Raw genomic sequence first — 27,227 nt, forward strand, 5'->3', positions numbered from 1 at the left:
GCTCTGTCGGAAAGGTGTATCAGGCTTGCAGAGAAAAGACACCCTTAGTAGAGGATTAGCAATCTGAAACCTGTAAAGCAGGGGTGGCCAACAGTAGCTCTCCAAATGTTTTTTGCCTACAACTCCCATCAGCCCCAGCCATTGGCCATGCTGGCTGGGGCTGATGGGAGTTGTAGGCAAAAAACATCTGGAGAACTACCGTTGGCCACCCCTGCTGTAAAGAATTTACCCATTAAAATCTTGACAAAGGTGGCAGCTAAATTACCTTCAGGCACCAAATACATCCCATTTGCACATGGCTTTAACATACCTACCAGACAGCCTCAGTTCCCTAGTATGAAAAACAGACCTAACGTTATTAAACAGAAGGTTTGAGGGGGCAAAAAAAATAAGAAAGAGAGAAAGGTCATAAATCGTTTGTACAATAAAAGCACTACATAAATGATAAAATAATAAAAGCAAGAAATCTTTCCCCTTCATACTGATTATCTGACAACACAGAGGAGAAGGAGAAAATAAGCAGGAGTAGGATGAGATAAGAGCTGAAGAAAAACCAGAGAAAGAGTGAAGTGGGATGTAATCTACAGAATCTGGTCATAATGGAATAGGAAATGAAAACTAGAGCATATGAATTTGTGCTTTAACTGCCTGCCATATTGAGGGAACCAACCAAGAACTCATCTTATGCTGAAAGACTGGGATAAAGGTAGGGACTGTTATTCTTGTTTATCCCAGAAATCTCTTATATACTGCCTGCCTTCAATAGAGATCTACCTTATGCTCAAAGAACCATGTATCTAAAATAAAAATGAACACTAATCCAAAGGACGTGAGTCATCCTTTAATTTTATTTAAACCAGGGGTGACAAACTTACGGCTCGGGGGCCAGAACTGGCCCACCCAGGGTTCTTACCCAACCTGCAAGCTATATGGATGAAGAATAGACAGATGTGATTAGGGCTGGCCCTGTCTCTAGGCAAACTAGGCGATTGCCTAAGGTGCTGGCCTTCTGGGGGCACTGAATTGGGCCTTTTGTTTTTCCCACAATTCAGGTGTTTTTGAAAACTGGTTATCATATCAGTGTGAGGTGGGGGGGGGGCAGAAATTAGCTTTGCCTAGGGTGCCAGACAGTCTAGGACCAGCCCTGGATGTGATTTAGTAGTTAAGAGCATCTGACTCTAATTTGGAGAACAGAGTTTGATTCCCCACTCCTCCATATGAAGCTTGCTGGGTAAATTTGGGCCTGTTACAGTTTTCTCAGAACTCTCTCAGCCCACCTACCTCACAAGGTGCCTGTTGTGGAGAGGGGAAAGGGAGGAGATTTTAAGCTACCTTGAGACTCTTTACAGTAGAGAAAAGCAGGGTTTAAAAACCTGCTCTTTTTCTAGACACTCTAATGGCAATATTTCAACAACAGTTTTAAAAGACAAAAATCTTAATAATTAAGACTGTTTCTCACAAAGAAAGTTATGCATGTTAAACCAACAAAAGCATTAAAGTATTGCTAAGTAAATCACACAGGATGCATTAATCATATAACTATAATCTAAATTTAAAACAAAAAAACCCCTTCAAAGCACTTGATACTTTCAAATAGTTAATGACTCTGTCCACCCAAAAAGAATTTATCTTTGAAATAGATCTATCAGTATCAGAGCTTAACATAAAGTACCAACTCTCCCAGATAAAATATACCAAGCTACTGCTAGAAAGATACTTTACATATGGGACTGCCATACTCCCTGGTTGGTTGGACTTCACACAAGATTTTCACAACACCCCATACCCATTTAGCCCATTAGCTGGTCTGGATTCCCAGCTTCCTTAAAAAAACCCCAACTTATCCAGCCTTAGGATTGGCTGTAGAAGGCAAAACATACAGGCACTATGTTCTGTTTAACAGAGGAAATCAGGCCATTCTACAGTTATATTCTAGCCAACATGAGGGAAGTAATTGCTTTGATTGATAAGTATGGGTAGCTTCCCTGCTGCCACCACCTGGCCATGCCTCAGTTAAGGATTGGCAGCAGTTAATAGATTCATCTATGTTTTCTGCTTCTTAGGCTTTAATTAGCTACTAAATAGACTAAATAGGTAGAATAGCCTAAATGAAAATATTTGTAGTGCATACTGTTATGTTTGGAGGCTATCGTGTTCCACATAAAGTACTCGGTTTCCTCATGAATTATACTATAAGGATCTCAAGCTCTTGATAAAGAGAGACACTGAAATGACCCATATCTATAGATAGTTGGGTTGCTGGATCCTATTGATGTTGCTACATGCTTTGCCAAAGAAAAGGCTGGTTGGAGTGAAATTTTGTATCACAGATATTTGAAAGACTTTACATATGTGGCATACTCCCTTTTAGGACTCTTTGAAAATTTGCATTTGGAATGGACTTTAGAACAGTTTCTTGTGATTATAGTGAGGTACTTAATATCACCGTATAGAAGAAGAAGATAATATTGGATTTATATTCCGCCCTCCACTCTGAATCTCAGAGTGGCTCACAATCTACTTTAATTTCCTCCCCCACAACAGACACCCTGTGAGGTGGGTGGGGCTGAGAGGACTCTCACAGCAGCTGCCCTTTCAAGGACCACCTCTGCCAGAGCTATTGCTGACCCAAGGCCATTCCATTCCAAAGTACAGGCTTTGTGATAGTTATTATTTAATAGAATTCTTTGCATTTTTATCATTGGATCCATGGAATTTGGTATTTCTTTATCTTGACTATATACTGTGGTGCCCTAATTGTTTGTTACTTACATGTGACGCTGTGGCAGTGGGCAGCAACAGGGGCCAGTGAGAGGCCTCCCACCATAGCAGGAGACCTGGCAACCCCACTACTTACATGACAAGTAATTTTAAGGAAAAATATACTTCATTGTTATTTTATTTTATTGGATTTTGATCTTGCACTCCCTGCAAATGGGTGCAGGGCAAAGTTACAACATTGATTAGAAACATAAAACAAACTTTCAAAACATAAAATTCCAACTCTAAATGGCATACAATTATTATAATATATATTTTCACTATATTTTCAAATTAACTAACACTTTGCATTTTAGAAATATAGATGGACAGTGTTCAGGGCCCTTTTTGAGCAAGAATGCACAGGAACATTTTTCCCAATTGAAGCTGTTATAGGCCCAACAATATCACTGGATATTGTCTCCAAAAACCTTTCATTATGCACACTGCTTTTTCCACTGAAGCAAAGTGCAGTTCCTTTTGCTCTCAGACAAACATCACATCTTCCCTTGGATTTATCGCAATGCACAACATCAAGTCCACAATCCTTTAGCAACTTCTCAACACTCTGCATGTTTCTGTGTGCTAACTTTACATGCCGAGCATAAATACATCTCTTATGGTCACACTTTCTGCCTTGAGTCTGGCAAACAGTCTTTTCCACAACATCAACAGAATCACTTAAGTCCATAATACAATGAACTCCATTTCTTTCATTCAGTTTAAAAATAATTCCAGAATTCTGAATAATTTCACCTTCATCTCCTTTATCAAGATATACAACATAATTATTTCTTACAAGCACTTGGCTTGAAAGTAAATTCTCAATTGATTCAGGTGCATAAGCTACATTTTTCAGTCTTAATGGCATTAAATCTCTATCAGTGGTAAACAATTTCATTTTGATCTCACCCACACCACAAACTTGTAAGGATTTCTGGTTGGCACCTATCATTTCAGGTCTCTGACTTTCATCAAACTCTGAAAACATACCTTTATATCGACAAATATGCATAGAAGATCCACTATCAATCAAAAATCTTCCTCTTTCACCAATAAAATTCACAGTATTAACATGTATGGTACTTTCTTTGTTCTTTTCTTTGTTCCCACCTGGGCCATGTGGCTTGGAAAATTTCTGGTTTAAGAATTTCTGGCTGCTATTATTTCTATGGCCACGAGATGGCGCCCGTGTTCCCTCATTTGAAACATGTGCTTTAAAATTGCTATTCCTTTGTTCAGTGTCCTTGTCCCAAGATCTGGAGGCTGCTTCCTCCTCAATAGCATTTACCAGGCCTTCCAGACTCAAATCTTTTTGCAATCTCAAAATCATCTTAATTGGCTTGTAAATACTGGGTTGAGCTTTTAATATAGTTGAGATTAAGTCTCTTTCTGCAATAGGTTCACCAAGCTCCTGTAGTCTGGATTGCATGCACATAAACTTCTTCAGACGTTTAGTCACATTCTCCCCTTCTTGCACTTGAAAATCAAATATTTTGCCCTTTAAATCATGAATTGTGCTTATGGGAGTTTTGTTATATTATCTTTAAGGTATTCGTATTTGTTTTGCAGTTTTAAGAGTGTGCAATTCAGGAATTTCATATGCCTCAATAGATTCTAAAATGAGAGTTTTTGCAAAACCATCTAGCCTTTTAAAATTTGATTTTTCTTGCTCATTCTCAGAGGGATTTTCAGACAGAACTCGTTCAGCTCCATAAATCTCAAGTCTTTGCATTAGGACCGAGAGCCAGAATGAGAAATTATTCTTAGTTAACTTCAGGATACTAAATCCTATCACTGGTAGGTTACTCATGGTAGCAAAACCAAGATTTGCAGTGGCTGCTCCTGAAGATGTGGAAACAGAAGATCCAGTGGCTCCTCTTTCTGGGTTTGACATTTTTCACAGCAATCAGGCAGGGCAGGGTTAAAGATTCTTCCTTCCTCACTGGAGAGAAAAGGCGGCTGAATGTACACGCATGGTTGCAGCAAGGCTCCTTCAAGGTCTCCAACATAATCCACAGAAAAAGGGTTTAAAAGCTCCAAAAATTCTCTTTATAGCACATCTGAGGCTTTTAGACAAAAGTAGCAGCATTTCCAGATCGAGACAATCTGAATTCAAAGCTCATTTAAATCAGAATGCTCTCAGTAATGGCCAGAGGAAAAAAAGACGTCGTTTTAAAATTGAGGCTTGTCTGTACAGCATAGCAGCCTTTTGCCTATTGCTTTCTAAATGCTCTCAAAGGCAATCCAGATAAAAAAAAATTATTTAGAGTTCAAAAGTCAAAAACAGTCCATGCTATAATCAGTTTTGTAGCAAGAACAACTGTCCTCTGCTGCCAATTTTGTTAGGGAATTCTGTTTGACATTCTATTTCTTTATCTCAAGCAGTGTGATGGATCGCTGGATCAAATAATCATTGAGAGGCATTTAACATGAAAGCAAAAAACTTTTTTATTACTACAGGGAAAGGGTACTGGGAGGTGAAAATAACAAACACTAAAGAACTACATCCTCACACTAGAAAACCACATGCTTAATGGAAGACCACTTCCTCCTCCTTCTTGAATTCTCTGCCTGAACAAAGGAAGTCACCTGACTAACTGACCAAACAGACAAAACAGGTTTTCCCGCTTCTAGACCTTGATTGACTGCAGTCAATTTCTTCTTCCCAGGTCATGCAGACAATAGGAAATCAAGCACAGTGTTAACCCTATAATGACTGGAACTTTTAGAACATTGCAAAGGACATACAAGACAGATACATATTTCCAACAGGACATCAGTCCTATTTTGTAGGATTTACTTCTGAGTAAACTTGGTGTACACTTTACAGCTGTGTTTCTATTCATTTTTCATTGATAGTACGTCCCATGGAAATCAATGAACACCTACCTGAAAGCAAGATATGCACAGAGCAGCAGCCCAAAGCTAACTCCATCTGATTACAAGGGCATTCTGTTTCTAATAATTAAGGTTAAACACTACACGCTAAGTCAAACATGTGGCCCAGGGGCTGAATCAGGTCCCCAAGCAACTGGCTCTTGTCTGCTTCCTTCTCCCTCTGTCTTGCTTCGTTCTGCATTGCTGCTTGCTTTAGAAGGCTTGCTCAATCGCACAGAGCCAAAACCTCTATTTCTCAATTGATTGAGGCTCCTCCCCCTCCTGGTCCCCTGGGGAAGGAGGGAAAGTGCCAGAGTTTCCTTTGCCCAGTTCCTTGGATTCCACGGGAGAAATAAAAAGAAGCACCTTTAAGACCAATGAGTGCTAATGTTTTAAGCATGTTTTATTTTATTTATTTATAAATCTTTAATTCTGTTTGTCTGTGTCCATTATAATGTTTATCTCTCTGCTACCTAATCTTGAATAGGTACGCACATGGCCCAGCTCAGCCTGGCCTGACAAGGTCTCATTTATGTCAGATTTGGCCCTCATAACAAATGAGTTTGACTCCCGTGGGCTAAGTTGTGTGCGATAGTATTTCTGCTGACAAAGGTTCATCTTAAAGAGGGAACAAACAAAAACCTCTTACATGTAAAGTTCTACTTGCACATCAGTTGAAGAAATACAGAGCCATGGACTGCTGGCACAGCAGAACTGGGGTGGGGGCACAGGGCCTCACTTTCTCTCTCACATAGGGCTTTCTTTCTCTATCCCAGAGGAAAGCTTCATATTTGGGGGGTTTGACTATGGCAACCTTATTTAGTAATATATCCAATGCAATTTAACTTATTCTTAAAATTAATTTATATTTGTATTTATATTGTTGACTGATTTTATTGTTATTGTTGTACCATGATATTGTATCATGCTCTGTAAGCCGCCCTGAGCCTGCCTCGGCGGTGAGGGCGGGGTATAAATAAATTATTATTATTATTATTATGAACCTGTAGTGGAAGCTTCATTTAAACATGCTTCACATAATCTGACAGGGACATTTATCCTTCCACATTTCCTTCCTGATAAATGCTTTCCTTTAGACCTTTTCCTGCAGAATATCATCCATTTATTCAAGTTATTACAGAGAATCCAAAAGAGATCATTGCCAAAACACTATCTCAGTGTTTTCCTAAGGTCTTCCCATCTATTTAAAGGCATGGTTTATAATGATTTTTCTCAACCGAATTTCAGCTCCAGTTTCTCAGTAGTGGTTAATGATTTCTCAGTTTTCTCTACAAACGAGAGAAATTGCCTTTAGTTGTTTAATTTTTTTCATTTAAAAGCAACTTATTGCACAAAATGGATATATTGGGGGAGGGGAAAATCTGCCCTGGTCCAGGTAAGCAACAGATGGCACAAAGAGGATGAAAGGGGTGGTTGACAGTTATGAAAGAAAAGCAAGACTGCTATCTGGAGCTGTGGCTCAATGGCAAAGCATCTACTTGGCATGCAGAATGTTCCAGGTTCAGTCCCTGACATCTCCAGTTAAAGGATCTGGCAGTAGGTGATGTGAAAGACCTCTGCCTGAGACCCTGGAGAGCTGCTGCCATTCTGAGTAGACAATACTGACCAGAGCTTTTTTGTAGCAGGAACTCCTTTGCATATTAGGCCGCACACCCCTGATGTAGCCCATCGTCCTGGAGCTTACAGAAGTTCCTGCACTAAGAGCCCTGGAGGATTGGCTATGTCAGGGATGTGTGGCCTAATATGCAAAGGAGTTCCTGCTACAAAAAAAGCCCTGATACTGACTTTAGTGGACAAATGGTCTGATCTGCTGTCTCCATCCCCCTAACTTGGCATGGGCAACCTCAATTGCCATCTTCCAGCCATGCTGCTGCATTCTTCTACAGTCATAAACACCAGCACTATCAGCCATGGGCAGTAGAAAGCTCGGAACACAGCTGCAGCAAAGTATGTCTGGCCCTGCCAAGGAGGGAGAGAGCCTGGCTGTGGATGATCTGCAGGGTGGGTAGAAGAAGTTTAGGAATGCCTGGGAAAAACACCCAAGAAGCCACACAGCTGCTGCTGATCTGCTTGCCTGAAGGGAAAAGAAGGGGCACTTATTTTCATTTTTAAATGCAAATATGTAAGTGCACATTTGGAAAAAAAAGAAATAAAAATTTTAAAAGAAAATAAATTACTATCACAACTAAGGCATTTTTGCTTCAAATTGCTGAAACATGGACAGGGATTACAGATTGTAATAAGAATATGGCATTATACTAAATGTGATGTGGAACCAGAATATTGCTAGGTCCTACCTGCTTCCTGGTGGGGAGATCTTCAGGGATTCCTGGGAACTTTTGCAGTCTGATGATGTCTCCTGGAAGTGATGCCATCGCACCATTGATGTGACTTGGTGACTCTCGAATTTTTGGGCTAAACTCTGTGGTATGAGCCCAAATTTACCACAAAGTTTTGCCCAAAACCTACAGCATTGCCATGTGACATTGGTGGCACGATGATGTCACTTCTGTGTGATGTCATCATGCCACATTTTGAAGCATTTGCAGGTGGGGAGGAGCCTGCAAAAGCAGGGGAAACCCCATCTGGACCAGGGGGTGGGGGGCTGGCAACCCTAAACCAGAATAACAATTCTGCTTTCAGATAATCATGGGAGGCTTGTGGTGTGGAAAGGGCCCATATTTTTCATCTCTCTGTGTGATATGGTTGCCAGCTCTGAGTTGGGAAAGTCCTAGAGATTTTGAGGGTGGAGCGCAGGGCTGGGAGAGGGAAGGGGAGGGAGTTCAGCTTGGTGCAATGCATAAATTCCATCTTCCAAAGCAAACATTGCCTCCAGGGGAACTGATCCTTGTCATTAGTTAGTTGTAATTCTGGGACATCTCCAGGCCCCACCTTAAAATGTGGACAATTTATTCCCCATTTTTATTTCTGCAAGACCAGTTTTTGGAGGCAGTTTACTAAGGTCTAGCTCAGCAAAACTTAAGCATAACAAATACTGTGGATTTTCTGCCCCCTGACATGAACGGAACTTAAAAGTGTTTAACATTGGTTGGCCTGTGTTCTAAAGAAACTGTATCACTTTCTTGCCTTTCCAGTTTCCGTATAGCAACGTGTCTGAGCTAGCCTTCTTACTAGAAGGAACATATGAGTTTGCTGCTTGATGGTAAAGCATTATCATCATCGCTTAAAACTATTTAGAACTTAAAAACTGGGGAGGGAGAGAAGAGAGAGATTTCATTTGATTGAGCATTGTATTACACATGCACAATGATGGTGCTTTAACTGGAGAGTCATGAAAAGCTCTTCCTGTGACATGGACTTGAAAAATGAATTTTTAGGAAGGCAGCTGATGTGTTCTGCAGGGACCACACGGTTACAGCCACACCTCAAACATCTGAGATATTTAATTTTCTAAATCCCTGTAGCATGTTCTGTGTTGCAGCAGCAACACCATTTTTTCCGTTATGCTACAGGGCAGGATTTTTAACTCTTGCTTTAAACAATCTTTGGGCGGGGGGGGGGGGGGGAAGGAGGGGAACAATTAATGAATTTTATTGGCTTTCAGTCATCCTTATGTGGAAGTAAGAGTTTTGATGCCAACATTTTTTTCCCAATCTGGAAGCATTAAGAATGTCTCCATAAGTACAAACAAAGCAAAAATATCATTACAAGAAAGAGAGGAGAGAGAGGAACTGTATAAAAATAAGGCCGTTCTCAAACCATGTAAACTTAACATGAGGCATCTAAATGCCTGGTGTGATTTTAACCTGCTTTCTGACATGAAAACTGTGTTTTGGGGGCATGTTTTATATCTCTTATAAGCAACGAATCTTGAGATGGACCTGTTAAGGCTGCAAACACGAATTCTAGTCTTTAATTTTTAGTGAAAATGAAATAAAATCTCAGAATGTGTGTTTCTCTCTTTGAAATTAAGAGCACTGTCTACATTTTAATACACATCGACGGACAGACTAGACTTAACTGAATCTCTCTCTCTCTCGGCTTGGCTTCGCGAACGAAGATTTAAGAAGGGTGCAATAGTCCATGTTTGCTGCAGGCTCGCTGGTGGCTGACAAGACCAATGTGGGACAGGCAGGTCCGGCCACAGCGGCTGCAGGGAAAAGTCTGATTTAGGGTTGGTCCTGAATATGGTCCTGAATATGGTCCTGAATTAACTGAATATGAAGTATGAAAATGAATATGAAGACAATATGAAAATGAAGACATTGTTGTGGTTTGAATTTAGGGCTGACACCCCATTCCTGCCTAGGGTTGCCATAGGGTCGCTTCCAGGTGGGAGCTTTAAAGTGGAGCATGGCCAGGACCTCAGTGTGGCATTATACTATAGAGTCTTCTTTCCAATGCAGCCATTTCCTCCAGGGAAACTGATCTCTGTAATCTAGTGGTCAGGAATAATTCTGGGAGATATCTTGGCCCTACCTGGAGGTTAGCAACCCTACTGAAACCCAGTGCAATCAAAACCTCTATTCCAGCAGCTATCTGGAGAAACTTTGGAAATCTCTAAAAGGAACATTATTCTGAGCCCAGCTTAGGTTTGTGATTGACTTCAGCAGCTCCCACACTGGGAACCTGACCTGTCAGGAGGTCCTTGAATTGATCAAAGCACTAAATACTGGGGAGGGGGGGGGACCCCAGATTTGATGTATTCCTTTCCAATCTTTTGAAAATAGTTCCTAACTGCCCAAGCACTAGAACCTATCCTTACACTTATAAATCATGAAGGAATCATATCAGAAAGTATCGCTCATCACATCCGTATATTAAAAAGGTGATAAGATGGATCCAAAACATTACAGACCAATTAGTCTTTTGGCAGTTATCACCAAGCTATATGCAACTTTCCTACAAAAGAAACTGATTCACAGGACAGATGAGGAGAAAGCCATTGATGATGAGCAAGCAGGCTTTAGCAGAAATCACTCTTGTATAGACCAAAGTTATATGTTGGCCTCTTTTACAAGTAAATACTTGTTAGATACCCCTGGACATTTGTATTCTGCATTTATTGATGTAAGAGCTGTTTTCAGCCCTGTGTCCCAGGCTCATTTATGAAACAAGCTGTATGTTACACATTTGCTTGCTATATTGCTGAAACTAATTATGAATCTCTATTCCAGCAACTCAGTATACATAAAATTAAACAACTTGGGATTCATATCCAATTGAATCCCTGCTCAGAGAGAAGTACAGCGGGGTTGTGTCCTCACACCCCGTCTCTTTATTTATGAATGACTTTGTACGGGGTTGGTTACAAGATACCTCCATTCACTTGCCATGCCTAGAGGGTCATCCTGTTCCAGCATTATTATACGCTGGTGACTTAGTTTTGCTCTCCAGAACACAGAGTGGTCTAAAGCAGGCAATGAACTTTTTGAAATTACAATAAATCTAAAATAATGATTTACAAAATCTAGTAAGTGACTAATTGAAAACTGGAAATTTTATATACATTCAATGAAAGTGGTTAATTAATTCAGATATCTAGGGGTTGTGTTTCAGATGAACTTATCCTGGTTCAAATATGTCAGAAAAACTGAACTTTGTTAGTACTAAGGTAATTTTTCTTTACCCAAGGTGCTCAGTATATGCCAACACTTTTGGAAGTCTACAATGATGCTTGTGATATCACGGTTCATCAGTCTGTTGGGGGTTTTATTGGGCCCAGTGAAACTACTTGACAAGCTTCAGATAACCTTTTCCCATAAAATCCTTGCTCTTTCTTTGTGTATATCATCTTCAGTTGTACAGCTCAACATGAGCTTTGTGAATATTTCAATCTTAAAATGGAAAGCTATTATCAATTTCAAATTTAGTTTAATGCCAAAGACCTCCCTGTTTAATGCCAAAGACCTCCCTGATTTCACTTGATCAGCAGCCTGTGAGTGCTGCTGGTCTTTGTGGAACAGAATTGTGAATTACAAAATCAATTGAGTCCATGAAGGCCTACAGACCACTTAACAGAGAAGAAAAGAGCATTACTTTTGGAAAAACTTCTCAACCTGGACTGGGGCCTTTTATTTAAAGGTGCTGGAAGGAGATTTTCCCAACTTTATTTTGGAATCATATACTCTGCTGTATTTGAAACCTTGCAATATCTCCACTGGTTTCCAAACTGAGGCGGTTGTATATGATGGTGTGCTGTAACACACTGCCCACAGCTCAGATGAAGTGTCATGTCCTTAGGATGCATCCAGAACAGTGCTTTTGTGACTGTCCTTTGTCAGTAGTCGATTCATTATCACATGTCTTTTTCTACTGTCCAAAATTGTAAAGTGGCTTTTAAAACATTAATACACTTGCCCTGGCCTGGACAGCCCAAGCAAGATCTCGCAAGCTAAGCAGGGCTGACCCTGACAAGTACTTGGGTGGGAGACCTCCAAAGAACACCAGAGTCAGAAGGTAGAGGCAGACTATTAGGCCACTTCTCTGAATGTCCCCCTTACCCCAGTAGGAGTCTCCAGAGGTTGCCATGACTTCCAGGCAAAGGGGCATAAACACAAACACCCACGTGTGCATGCACACATACAAATGCAAAAATACAAAAAAAAAAGAACACTTGAGATGTTCATAAATTAAGATTATTTTAAGTAGTTACATACACAACTGATGTAGCTAAATTCAGCTTTGTTATTTCTAATTCTTAAATGTTCCTTGGTATATCTCCTATGACTTTTAAGGCTGAATAAAATGTGATACTATAAGAACAAACCAACCAGACTCCACCACAGTGTAGATTATTGGTTTTCTATACAGAGTGGTTTTGTTCATTTCCATGCATCTTCAAAAACAATTTAAGTACATATATATTATATGCCGGACACCACACAGAACAGCAAAGGAAACCCACTTCTCTTCTTTCAAGCATCAGATAGTTGTTTGTCAACAAGTGATACTTCAGGAATCCATCCCTCACTTAATTCCACTTAACTATTACTGAATGAGGATCAATGGAGAGCTGTCTGCCCAATCATTGGTTATCATTTTCCCTTCTTTACTGCTGACTCCCCATTCCTTCTTCAATTGCTGGCTCTCCTTCAGACAAAAGTAATTAAAAGTAATTAACAGCAGTATCAATTAATTCATTTTCTTCTCTTTGCCAATCCTTTCATCAACCAATAAAAGCTTGATTCATTTACCCACCCAGAAACCATTCACTTAACCAAAAATTAATAGGCTCATCACCACACACACAACCACACATTGCTTTGAACACAGCTTAAAAATGAAAAAAGGATTTGCTAGCAGGTATGCATAGCTCATACAAACTCAAAAACAATGTTGGTACACCTTCTCATCTTCCTCCCAAATCAATTTAAGGCTTTAGGCAAAGAAATTGGAATTGGCTAAGAACTCCACAGGCTAACCCAACCGTGACAAGCTAGAGAAGTGATGAGCTAGAGATATCCCCTCTTTGGCATAATTTTACATGAGGAGTATGTGAGAAAGGGACTTAACACCAAACAAAGAGGTAGTAAGAATCTTAAGACTGGAGGCTGCGTACAAAGCAGCTGAAAGTGAGCAGGGAAATTCAGGATTGACTATTCCATAGTAAAACACCTGGATTGAGGCAGGGGGGGCATTATTGAACATGGATACAAACTGGGGGTAACTGTGGGATTTTTCTGCATACCTGTAAAATCTGAACCTGCAGACAGAACAGGAATCAAAGTATCAAAGTTTAGTACGGTGGCTTAATGTGGCATTTTTCTTGTACTAACTCATCTTTCTGTTTCAGATAAATCACCAGGATAATATGGTACGCCTGGGAGAATGTAAATGGACTCACATGTTCCCTTTTCTCATGGTAGGTATTTAAAGTAAATTAAAAAGGGCTGTTATTTTTAAGAATCAAATTCATAGTCTGTTTAAACTGAACTACAATTCTGTACCCAATTGTTTCAGAGTAAGTCTGTTAGATTCATGCACTTTTATAAAATTATTTACGTCCATTCACTTATCATTTTGAAAAAAGTGGAGATTTTCTGTTAATTTGGCTGTTATTCTTCCCATTCCTTTAAAGACAATTTGTGTGTTCAGTATCATATTTTCACCTTTTCTGCATTCTTGTAGTATTAAAATGTACATGCAATCTTATGCATAACTCTTTCCATGAACACTTCTCCATTAAAAAACAGTTATTCTACTTTCCAGCATATCTTGATTTGACAAATATACATCGTGGCATAACTGTGTAATCAAAATAACCAATAATTACCTTTGGTGGCAGGTGTCACTTGTGTATTCTGCTAATGCTGAGTATTCTAACTGTGGTGAAAACGAATACTACAACCAAACAACTGGAACATGCCATGAATGTCCACAATGTGAACCAGGAGAAGAACCCTACATGGTAAAGTTAAATTTTCTTAAGACACCTTATTCTAGGTGTGGTAATCTGAAAATTCATGCCACATAAGACATTATCAGCTAGATTCAATATTGCATTTGCTCACTGAAATTCAGTTTAAAAAATATTGTTCCATTTCTCCTTTTCCATATACCAGATCTGAGTGAGGCAAATTTGGCTACTATGCAACACAAATGTGAGTCACAATTGCTTAAACAAGAAAGGGAATGCAAATAGAATTTTCAAGCCAGCTGGCACAGGGAGCTAGGCAAGCCGTGATTCTCTCTGAGGCACTTTCAGATAATCATATTGCATCATTTGGCCTATACTCTGTAGCCTTGGGCTACCACTACATTTTAAGAGCAGCCATATTTTGAATACTGAGCAAAGTTGAAAGGCCTATGGAAGCCGACATGAAGGCAGAGGCCTCTTTAACACTTTCTTCCTGGTCTTGTTGGCCATTTTCTTCTCAGTCTTATTGGCCACAGAGACTCTGCCAGTATTTTTTGCTTTTCATATCTCAGTTGCTCACTCCTGTTAGTCATTGTCTTGGCTTGTGTATGAGAATGAGAATGAGCAGCTGAGGTGCTTAAGGGGAAAATTTTGACAGATTCAGATGACTGAGAAGTGCTTCACATTTTGTTCACTACTGAGTTTGGAAACAATATAGCAGAAAGATCTGAGGGAGGGCTTAGAAATGCCAGGCATTCTCTTTCTCCCCCCCCTCCCCACCCCCGCATGGTGTTCCCATTTAATCTTAAAATAATTCATGATTAAAACAGAGAATTAATCACAAAATTAGCCATCGAAGAAACCACAATTGTGTGGTGGGGCAGGGCAAGAAGGAGCCTGCTAGTATATTATTTTCCTTAAAAGTTAGTAAAAGGCACTTTAATGGGATGACTTTCTTATTCCCGCAGACATGTGGATATGGCACCAGAGATGAAGATTATGGCTGTGTCCCTTGCCCATCTGAAAAGTTTTCCAAAGGCGGGTACCAGATATGCAGGAGGCACAAGGACTGCGAGGGGTTCTTTAGGGCAACAGTAATGACCCCTGGAGATCAAGAGAATGATGCAGAATGCGGGCCTTGCCTTCCTGGGTAAGGATCTAATTATAAACACACTCTCTCTCTGTAACAAGCATATTTATTCATGCTCTTAGCCCTGCTACCTTCTGCATCTGATTAAGTACATGATAATTAACTCTATGTACGTAATAAAAACTCCTTGCAAACAATGTTTTAAATCAAAGAAAATAACAGATGTTATTAAAGTGAATGAAATATAAAACCAGCATCTTATGGAAGGAAACAGAGGGGGTGACACTTTGGCCCACAAATAGAATGTGTAGCCGTGCACACCATCAGAACATATTGCAGAAATACTGCATATTGTTAATGAAAAATTACCAAATGAAATCAATATTGTTTCTTGGCTACCAGAAGAGATTTAAATGACTGACAGAAAATCGACATGTCCGCAGTATGGTTCTCTCTCTACATGCCCCTCCCCAACTCTACTGTATTACCAGTCTCTTTTGACACCAGTGTCACCAATTACACACACCAATGGCATCTTTTAAAAATGCACTGCATCATTTCAAAGTACTGCTGTTTACTGCCTTGAGTCTGAGGAGACACAACAGGATAGAAATGTTTCAAATAAATAAATATAACCAAGTAGAGACAAAACACATTCTACTTTTTGTTTTACAAGGTTAGTTATTTATGTATCGGAGAATTCTGGAGTCCCAAAGAACCGTGACCATTCTGTACAAGAAACACATTTTAATAGCATTTTTGATGAACAACAATTCTAGAGATCCTCCACTGAATAGCAAAAGCTACTCTTTGAAAAGGTTATTTAAGGAGTGGCGGTTGTTTGACTTTAGTACCAGTTTTGCTCTTCAGTGATAGAGGCCTATAGCTGGGGAGGAAAGAACTGAAAAAAATGGCTTGGGGATATTGTTCTCTGGATCCCCCCTCCCATTTTGTATAAGTTATTTATTCAAAATAGCATAATGGAAATATAGTCTTGGAAGACATACAGACATCATCATCTTGCCTACAGTATATGGGAAACTCATACATATACATACCACTGGCATTCTGCAGTCTGGCATTCCATAAAGCAGAATAAAGAACAACCGTAAGTACAAAAGTTGGTAGCCCATAAGCACATGACTGCTGAATCCACAACTGTCTTTGAGCTCTCCTAGTTAACTGGCCTAAGCACTGAATAGTGAAATGCAGGGCTGGATCAGAATGCTGGGCATTTACTCCAAACCTGAGCATATGCCACATAGATGCATGTTTACCTCCCCTTCCCTATGCAGCATGGAAAAGTTTGGGATGGGAAAAATTGGAATCAGGGAAGGTGCTTCATAAATTATCTTTCTTGCCCCTAGGCTTAGATCCCACTATGACCATGTTCTGCATGCACTTTGCTCCAGCTACAATACTTCCTCAGCTACTGGTACATCCATTTGATCAAGATCGATAGTTTTCACTTAGCTAGCCTTGCACAAACAGAAGTACTAGCAGCAGAGGAAATGAGCTGCACTCCAGTCAGAGCAATGTGGTAATACTACCCAAGCTATACTCCTTCTGCTTCAAAGGGGACAAAGACTTTAAAAGCTTATAGCAGTCTAGTTGGGGAGGAGGTGTGAGATCCCACAACTCATTTTAGGTTTTTCTTTTTAAATAGCTTTATGCACACCTGGAAAGTCTCTTGAACATGCAGACCACTAGCTGGTTTTGAGGTTGGCCCTGTTTTCCTATCCTACTGATAACTGCACTATCAACTTTGCTTTTGGAAGGACAAAGAATAACCAGATGGCACAGATCAGCCATTGCAAAAGGCTATACAAATTCCATAGGCCAGTAGCCAATCTGCTATGAAGCAAAATTTTGGACATAAGAATGACTGCTGGACAAGTCCATGAGCCATCAAGTCAAGCATTTTGTTTCTAGCAACAGCCAACCAGATGCCTGTGTACTAAATCTGAACATTGTCCAAAATAATCCTTCATAAACTCATTCAGCATGGGGCTTTTAAAACAAAGCAACATCTATTTGCTCCTGCTCCTCCATATATCCCTGACTTTAGTTGTAAGAAACATTTTGATCTCCAATTTTTACTGAACAGTTTGTTCCATTTAATTCTGTAGTTCTTAACTGTTAATCCAAAACCACCCACCAGCTACATGTTATCATTGAAGGCCTCACAAGCCAGGAGATAAAAATTAGGATATTATAAATGGCTCTCCAGACAAGACAACTTTATTTTTATACATATAGGTATGGTGTATACATTTAATGCTCAGATCTCAGGTGTATGAATGAAAGTCTTGTGCCAAGAAGTCATTTGCGACTCCTAGCCAAACATTAATCAACCTTTAAAAGAAAAAAAAAGCAGAGGTGGTATGTTTTGGAAAGGATCAATTAGCTCAGGAAGGGGATAAGCATATATCTCCCCTATCCACCAATTCTTCCCGCAGTTGTCACCATTACAAAACAAACATTGACCGATTCCCCGCTAGTCTTACTCGATTCCCCACTAGCCTTACTCACTTTCCTCTTCTCCGTGGGGCTTCCGTTGGATCTCGCAAAAGCTGCCCCGAGGCTGCAACTCACTTTGCCTCTTTTGCGTGGCAAACAGAAACTGGTTTTTAGAGGATCTTGCTTCCTGTGCAAAAGAGGCAGAGCAAGTTGCAGCCTTGGGGCAGCTTGTGTGAAATCCAACAGAAGCCTCGCGGAGAAGAGAGTGAGAGCAGGGTAAGGCTAGCGGGGAATCAGTTCTTGTGTTGACCTCCTCCATACACACGTTGGCTTCAAGCTAGGTTACCCCATCATTAGAAATGAAAGTCCTGTTCCATTGCTTTGTACCTCACCTTCTTAGAACCAGTCTGCAGGGTGAAATAGTCAATTCAAGGTGACTTTGCTCGCATTATTAAAGTTGTAAAAATTGTCTTGTAAAACCACCATGATGTAATAGTCTCAATCCATGTCCTCTAAAGCAGCGCTTCTCAACCAGTAGCATGTGTACCACCTCTGGGGCAAAGGTTTCTCACAACAATTACTAAGAACTCATTCACCCAAAATCCCCATGTCTACCTGCAATGATATATTTAGTAACAGAATAACTGTAAACATATAAATTTCCATGTCATGAAAAGTGTTTCTGTGTGTGTGTGTGACTACAATTGCGAGACTTAGGTTCTTTGATAGAGTGATTGGGAAGTTGGGTTTCCAACTCTGGGTTGGGAAAATACCTGGAGATTTTGAGGGTGGACCCTGGGGAGAGGGGGGGTTTAGGGAGGAGAAGGGTCTCAATGGAGTACAATGCCAAAGAGTCCACCCTGTAAAGCAGCCATTTTCTCCAGGAGAACCAATTGCTGTCTTCTGAAGATCAGTTCTAATTCTGGGAGATCTCCAGGCCCCACCTGGAGGCTGACAAACCTATTGGTAGGACACAAGATAACAAAGGCTGAAAATCACTTTTCTAATCACTCTTCTAGTATTGTCCTTGATAAAATATCCTAAGATATTACCATGCAAAGACTATTTTGCAAGAATGTTCTTGTTAATATTAAGGGCACTGTGTTACCCTCCTTGTTTCAAAGAAAAGGTAGAGGTTAGACAGAGCACCTTATAAAAATGTCATCTACCCCAACTTGTCCTTCATAATTTCTTCTTTAAATTTATACACTTTGATTCCTTAAACCATCTCCCAGCATTTCTTACATGTCAGGTGCAGCCTCAGGTAACATGCAGAAAGCTAGGTTTTAAAGTTCATTCGAATTAAATGTGTACCAAAGAAGTCTCTTGGAAAAAATAAAGCACAGTGGCATGGCTTCTAGTGCTGTCCTGAATCTCTTGTGTACGAACAAAAGAACAATTTGTCACACTGTATTATGATGACAAATCAAGTATTCTGCTTCATGTGACTGAATAGATCAAACCCCTCTACACTGTGGCTCCAAACTACCCATATTTTCATTTAGAAACTACACACACACATATATATATTCTTGCTCTGTGAAGAATATAGTGATTTTAGAGTTTATTTTATATTTATTCTTCATTTTTAGCCTGGTTGCTGCTACACTTTTGAAGCCAGTACTTTTAAAGCAGTTTGCCTTGTTAGAACTAACTCCAGGGGATTGGTTCTAAGCTGTTCTTTCCCCCAAGAAGATGTCATTTGCTAGACAAGGGATGCTAGACAGCCCAGTGAACTGCATAACAAAAAACAGAAAGCAAAATCCCTTTTCCATTAGCAGAAGCATGAGAACTGTCATAATTTAAGACACATTCCTTTATATGTAAGTGTTATAGAACTAGTACATAAGAACATAAGAGAAGCTGATATCAGGCCAATGGCCCATTTAGTCCAAGATTCTGTGTCACACAATGGCCAAAAAAACCCAGGTGCCCTCAAGAGGTCCACCAATGGGGCAAAAAGTTCTCCCACTGTTGCCCCAAACACCAAGAATGCAGAGCATCACTGCCTCAGACATCATGTTTCATCTATACCTTGTGGCTAATAGCTCCGTATGTTGATCCAATCCCTTCTTGAAGCTGTCTATGCTTGTGGCTGCCACCACTTCCTGTGACACTGAATTCTACGTATTAATTACTCTTTAGGTGAAAAAATACTTCCTTTTATCTGTTCTAAGCCTACTGCACCTTAATTTCATTGAGTGCCCATGAGTTCCTGTATTGTGTGAAAGGGAGAGAAGTACTTTTTTTCTCTCTCTTCTCTGCCCCTTGTATAATTTTGTAAACCTCTATTATGTCACCCGCAGTCTTCATTTCTCCAAGCTAAAGAACCCTAACCTCTTTAGCATTTCTTCATGGGGGAGAAATCCCCTTAATCATTTTAATGGCCATTTTCTGCACCTTTTCTAATTCCATAATATCTTTTCTGAATTGCGGTGAGCAGAACTCTTTGCAGGACTCCAAACGAGACCACACCATCGATTTATGCAGGGGCATTATGATACTGGCTGATTTGTTTTCAATCCCCTTCCTAATAACCCCCAACATAGCATTTGTCTTTTTTATTGCAGTCTCACACTAAGTTGGCATCTTCAGTGAGTTATCTACTACAACTCCAAGATTTCTTTCCTGGTCAGTTACCACCAGTTCAAACCCCATCAACATATATTTATATTTAGGATTTTTGGGTCCAATGTACATTATTTCACACTTGCCCATGTTGAACCTCATTTGCCATGTTGACTCCAACTCACCCAGCTTCAACAGAATCTCCTAAAGCTACTCACAGTCCTCACTGGTTCTCACCACCCTGTACAACATAGTGTCGTCCAGGGCTATTTTGTAGAAAAAGCCCAGCAGGAACTCATTTGCATATTAGACCACACCCCCTGATGTCACCCTCTGATACCAAACCAGCTGGAACTGCATTCCTGTGAGTTCTTGCTAAAAAAAAAAAAAAAGCCTGGGTATCATCCACAAACTTAGGTGCTTCACTACTGACTCCCAACACCAAACCATGACCTCAGGTCACAAGGCTGTTCGTATTAAAGTTGTATAAAGTGATTCAGAGAGTTGCATTGGGGAAAATTAGTCAGAATCACCCCCCTTACATTAGCTAGGTGGAATCCAGCTTTATCCTCGTGCAGAAAGACTCATTAGAGGGAGATTCAGGGAGCTACATTGCAAGTTCAGTGGACAAATGTATGTTGTTTCAGGGGGTTATATCACCTCATGTCATGCATCTTTAATGCTTGGTTGACCTCATTTATGATGGTGGTGAAGGATAAAAGAGAGGTTGTTTCTAGCCAAGCAAGAGAAAAGTGGATAATGCCATTAAATGAAGTATACAAAATTTAAAGTAGTGATTTCATCTCTCAGAGTAATTGATTACTTCTCAACCATGCTTAAAAGCAAGGAACTCAGTTATATTGCTTTGCCTTGTCTTGTTCTTTCATTATAGTTACTACATGCTGGAGAACAGGCCAAGGAACATCTATGGCATGGTTTGCTACTCATGCTCGCTGGCGCCTCCCAACACAAAGGAATGTAAGTGTATTTGACTTTATTTTTATTTGAATGTGTTTTAGTGGGAAAATACCTCTGAAAGCTTCCATGAGCAACACACCAGATGAAAGTAGAAGGTTTGGACACAATCAGTGTGGTAAAAGTCAGTCACTTCTGAACCAGAAAATTGAGGGTGGGGGGGCGGTTAATGTGTGAGAAGAAAAATGTTTATATGCATTTGTTGCACTGTTTTGAATTCATTTTGGATGTGCATTATGGAAACTCATGAGACATGTGTCTTTCAGGGCAATTTATACAGGGTCTCAGCAACTCCTGTTACTTCCCAGCACACAAATGTGCATGAATTTGAATAAATTAAAAAATGGGACTACAACATAAAGAGGGCCCTGATGTTGTGGGAATGAGAGCTAACAAGGCTGTTGTCCTCTTCCCTGCTAAGATGAGTAATGGGGCAAATAGTACACACCAAGTTCCAAGTTCAGTCTTTTGCATCCCCAATTAAAGGGAAAAATATAAGTTAACTGAGACTCTGGAGGGCTACTGCTACTCAAGAGTTTATTAAAAGACTTTCTCCCTATGTAAGGCATAGGGAGATCCTTCAGTTTTGCTGCATTTCTGATGTTGCCCAATGTGTGTACTGATGCATCGGTGAATGATAATTGAGCAAAACAGAGGGTGGTTCCATTACTATATGCTTGAACTCAGATATTTGAAGCAAAAAAAAAAAGTATATTGTAGCTTGCTTGAAAATGATACAAGCTGCAGCCTGTTGGATAATCTAGAAGCAGATGATGTAGCATATGATTGGACTGTGCTAACTGAAATGCGATGGAACAGGGAGGACATGGACTGTTGTTGATCTGTTGCAACTTGTAACAACTGTGTGATTTCTCCACTATCTTGAGTCACATTGTTAGCGCACTGTAGGGAATTTTACCAGCCTGGTGGCCTGTCAAATAGATGAGGCTAAAGCCCGATTAATAGGATAAAGCAATTATAAGCATTCCCATGCTTTTGAACAATGAAGATAAAAACCTCAGTGGGTGAAATGCTAGAGGCAGGTGCAATAGCAGAGGAATCAACAAACATCTTGGTCGTGAGAGCCAGTTTGGTGCAGTGTTTAAGTGTGCGGACTCTTATCAGGGAGAACCGGGTTTGATTCCCCACTCCTCCACTTGCATCTGCTGGAATGGCCTTGGGTCAGCCATAGCTCTGGCAGAGGCTGTCCTTGAAAGGGCAGCTGCTGTGAGAGCAGCCCTCTCAGCTCCACCCACCTCACAGGGTGTCTGTTGTGGGGTGAGAAGATATAGGAGATACAGGAGAGGAGATATAGGAGACTTTTCAGAAAGTCACAGAACAACCAGCACATTACATAGAACAATCAGCACAGTCAACAACCATCTTCCTTATCTTCACACCACTTCCAACCCTCCCAGCAATTAACACAGAACAATGGTCACATTCAACAGCCAGTTTCCTTATCACTACCCTTCACCAAACAATGGGCACATCCACAAACCAATTGCCCTTTCATCACACCCCCTCCAGCCTATAAATAGTAGCTCTCCAGCAGCCCTGGTCCCACTCAATGCACAGCAGCCAAGAAGGTCAGAGCACCTGCTCCGGCTGCAACGCCACTGAGGATGTTCTCCGCAGCTGAGAACGAAACGTCTGGAAGGAAAACTTTCTCCAGTAGAACACGGAACTTGAGCCTGAAAGATTCTACAAACCCTAATGATGTTACCAGCCGTGAAAACCTGAAATCTTTGATAAATCTGCAATTCTTAATCTTCTTGCTCTTCTAAAGATAGAATAATTGTATTACATCTTATATTATACACTAATAACTAAGAGCATCACCCATTTCTCATAGACCTAAGGATGTCACAAGTATCCAAAGGCAAAAAGCAGGAACTAATTTGGGGATACTTGGGTGAAAATAAGAGGAGAAAAATGTAGCACAATGAGATGTAAGATACTATTTTGCAAGAAATACTGCAGCAATGTTTAACTGCTTTCAAAAATACAAGAGAATCATCTATTTAAACCCCATTTTTAGATGCATATTGTCCTTTGTGTATCATTTGCATTGAACTGACTGATACCAAATTACAATGTATAGACATCTTATGTCTATTTTCTGTAATGAACCAAAGCTGGTACCATCAAATGTGAAAACCTTTATAACCCATAATCCATATTTGCTTTGTATAGCAAAAGGCTAAAAACAAACAGTGGTTTGTCAGGACATCTACATGAGCTTCCCATTGGTAGTTAATACATTCTGCTTAGGCAGTGCCACCAAGCACCTGTTGGAACTGGAGAAGAGACGGATTCTGTGCCCTCATTTAGGGAACAGGTGATAGCTGTCAAAGCCTGAGTGTGCCAAATATCTGCTAAGACTATGCACACTCAAACTGGATCCTTGTGTGAAGCCATTTGTAGCATATGGCTTCTTCAACCCTTGTTGGCCACTTTTGTGTGTGTGGATTCCAATTCACAAAGAGATCAACATTCAGAAGCGTTCTTTTGTGTACATCCATATCTTTCCCCGTGGCTTTCTCCCTTTCTTTACAACCCCCACCTTCACAGGTAATTTAATCATGTTGGGGGGGGGGGCGGGTTAGATATATATATATATTGTTTACATAAACATCAGTATAAGCCATTTCCAAGTAGTGGGGAGAGCCTTGCTTTGGGACTGTGTGACTAAATTTTATGACTGTGTGTAACACTGAGATCCTCTCTTGAGTATAACTGCTGCTTAAATAGGTAGAAGAATAAAAGTGGTTGAATGTATAAAACATAAGAACATAAGAACATAAGAGAAGCCATGTTAGATCAGGCCAATGGCCCATCCAGTCCAACATTCTGTGTCACACAGCGGCCATATATATATATATATATATATATATATATATATATATATATATATATATATATATATATATATAAAGGGCGATGAAGGATTGCAGGAACCAATTCTCTGAGTCATTTGAGCCTCTTAATATACAAACATTGAATGTCTGGAGATATCAGACATGCCCTTCTTCCAGATTTAGATAACTTGAAGAATAAAGTCAGTTATAATATGTATATATTGAAAAGGGCTGGCTAAATAAACCACGCTGTAAAACATTTCATAAAAATAGGAACTATTTGGGTTTTAAAAGAAAAGTGTATGTAATAAAAAAACATACTATACTGAAAAACTAGCTCAGAAGGTACTTTTTACCAAAGTTATAGGGAAAAAATCATTCAAAGTCAATGAACTGTATACTTTGTTGGCCAGGTTTAAAAATGTGTATTTGTTTTTCTCATTGTCTGGGGATATTATATATTGTGTAATAGTTTTTCATTTTATTAAAAAACACAATTTATTTGGAGCAAGCACATTTCTCTGCTTCATAACTTATGAGACATTTTTCACGCACTACCAGAGAACTTAATTTCCTGTCAAATTTGTCAGGTGGAGCTTGGCCAAGAAAATTCTATATTTTCCAGAACAGAATAGCTTTTGTCTTTTAAAAAATGTGGTATGAATTTATCCAAATTGTTCAATCCCACACACCTCCAACTATTGTTCTATCTTAGCCAAGGATTCAAAGTCCTAAGTGGTGCTGAAAATAATTAATAATTTATCTATTCTGTACAATAACTACCAATCTGTTGGTTCCTTTTTCACTTAGCTGTGCTACCAATGAGTACCAATGTGCTGTCAGTGAGTACCAATTAGTATGAATGGCAACAATTCAACTACATACAGCTCCACACTTTTAGATCCCAATTCAAAAACATACTGGGTTGGATCTTATGGCTTTGTTCCACCAAGTTTTCCTTCAACAAAGGCAGACCTTTTTTCCATTACTTATTCTGATGGCGAAGCTTTTCACAATCAGAATAAGTAATTCTCCATTGGAGGAAGTCTTTCTCTGTTGAAGGAAGACTTAGAGAAAGGGATTCCTGAAATCCAACTCACAGTGTGTTTAGGTAGGTTTTCTTTGTATACAGCAGGATTCTTCCCTTGCAGATACCACTTCCCCACCAGTATTCCATACAGCAATTAAAAGTCAATTGCAATGCAGGCTGCAAGGCTGAAAAAATCAAGATCAATCTTGTTGTGAGTTCAGCAAATGGTTCCATTTTCTTTTCTGGACTGGGGAGTTCATGTGACAGTCTGTACGTGCTACAGTCTCTTTTGCCACAGGCACTGAAGACAGCGTTCCACTATGTAAGAAAGATACCAGTGCTTGCCACAGTAAACAAACCAAGTGTGAAAGTTGATGTGCTTCTCCCAAAATAAATAACATAATCTGCTTGAGATCTTGCCAGTCATCAGTTCCTTGGGGCACCAACATTCTGTATTACGAAGTGTTTGGAAATGTACATCTCCTATTCACACTTTACATTTACTGGCAACCCTTGGCATCTGAAATAAATGCAAGAGCTAAGCAAACTGGCTCTAAAGACAAGTCCCTTTTGCAGGATGTTTCAGAACACACAGTGGTCAAGCAATTACCCTTCAGGGCCAATACAGTGGGCACAAAGGCTAAGGCCTTCCCTCAATCCTTCCCCCTAGCATTGATATTCAGAGGTTTCCTGCCCCTGAACTTGAAAGGAACCTTTAGTTATAATAACGGCTAATAGCCATAGACTTATGGACTTATCCATCCATGAATATGTCTCATCCTTTTCTAAAGCTATCTATGCTAGGAAGGCAGCCTTGATTTTGGTCTGATCATTAAACCTAATAAATAGAACCATTAAAAGTATGCACAAATAATTTAATTCAATTTTTAATTTAATTTGCAAATTATACCCCACCCTATCCTGCAAAGAAGATGTATTAACCATGTGAAGAACTGCTTAATTAAAAAGATTCAATACACTTATTTGTGTATCCAAAGAGTCTTGTTTTTTTGTGTTCCAACTAAAGCCTCAGCCTAATGAACAGTAAATTCCCTGGCCGCGGCAGCTTCTGCTTCTCCTCCTCCTCCATATCTAAGGCCTATGAGCTCCCATCCCTCACCAGTGACCAGGGGGGACATGGCACCTCTATTTGTCACTTATTAGAATCCAATGTACACTTACTAGAAGTGTCCCATTGAAATCAGCAACTGGGCATGCTTAGAAATGCGCTATAATTCTCCCACTCCAGCATTCAGCGGGTAAACTTCAGAGAGAAATGTATGTCAAATGTTTTACTTCACAGCACCATAGATCTGCACAGAAGTTGTTAAGATTTCTATTTTAGCTTTAAAATGAATGAGGATATTCAAGGAAGCTCTTGTCACTTTATCAATATGGCAATAAGTGTCTGAGATTTTACAAAGTTAACCAGGAAAATGTATGTGTTTATTATTGCAGGTACAGGTGTTACTTCTGGGGTGTCAGTCAGTTTTCCAAGTACTTCTGGAACAAGCACTCGTTCTCCTTTCCAGCATGTGCACAAAGGTAAGCAACCTGTCTGTCTCACTTTTACCTTCAGCAAATCTCCATCTCTTGGTGTGTGGAAGGAGTTTTAGCATACAGGTGGAGTGGGTGTGGACTAGGAAATCCAGGAGGATTCTTGTCTCTGGAGAAGCATGGTTCAATGCTGTTTCAGAAGTCTAATCTGCTTTGATCTATGGGTCTGCCATGAGCAGGCTTAAAGTTGGCCCTGGAACTGGATGCCAGCATTTAGATGAGGATGTAAATGATTTCTTTCGCTATGAGGGATGAATTTGTGATGAACTTTGCAAATGAGATGAATATCTTCAGACTAGAAGTTAATTTTGCTTCCTTTATCTCCAGCATCCAATGAGGTTTATTTGGAATGTGGAAATGTATTGCAGCCATGGGAGCTATCTTTTTGTGTGTGTGATAAGACATGTTATTGTGAGAACAAATGCATAAAAATCATACCACCACCAACAGCAACAGTCCCTGTCCCCATTCTAAATCTGCAAGTGCATTGCATGATGCAAGCTAGGGACAGCTCTATCCCTCAATTAAGATCATTTCAGACCAATAAAGACCAATTTCTAAGTATAGATTCTATTGCCAAATATTTTGGAATCAGTATAGCACACTCACAAAGCAAATCCATCCCTTCATATAGAAACATTGTTACCTGCTCTCCAGTTCTCTGAGCGATAAGAAGTTCCAAGGGCACACCTACCTGGGTCAGTT

At 39.9% G+C, this 27,227-nt stretch overlaps 1 protein-coding gene across 3 annotated transcripts in view; it reads left to right on the top strand.

Moving 5' to 3' along the window:
* The window catches only part of EDAR (ectodysplasin A receptor), a 116,674-nt gene that overhangs the window by 80,623 nt on the left and 8,824 nt on the right, over positions 1 to 27,227 (top strand). For 2 of the 3 annotated variants that reach the window (XM_060233762.1, XM_060233760.1), the window contains exons 2-6: positions 13,418 to 13,486; positions 13,910 to 14,032; positions 14,950 to 15,131; positions 20,992 to 21,077; positions 26,424 to 26,510. In XM_060233762.1, the coding sequence (XP_060089745.1) occupies positions 13,436 to 13,486; positions 13,910 to 14,032; positions 14,950 to 15,131; positions 20,992 to 21,077; positions 26,424 to 26,510 (529 nt within the window). In that variant the 5' untranslated portion in view covers positions 13,418 to 13,435. Of the gene's footprint in view, positions 1 to 7,591; positions 7,663 to 13,417; positions 13,487 to 13,909; positions 14,033 to 14,949; positions 15,132 to 20,991; positions 21,078 to 26,423; positions 26,511 to 27,227 lie in introns of those variants that run through there. The other variant, XM_060233761.1, reaches the window with a different exon arrangement.

The sequence above is a fragment of the Heteronotia binoei genome, chromosome 3, assembly GCF_032191835.1.
Source record: "Heteronotia binoei isolate CCM8104 ecotype False Entrance Well chromosome 3, APGP_CSIRO_Hbin_v1, whole genome shotgun sequence".
NCBI classification, from domain to species: domain Eukaryota; kingdom Metazoa; phylum Chordata; class Lepidosauria; order Squamata; family Gekkonidae; genus Heteronotia; species Heteronotia binoei.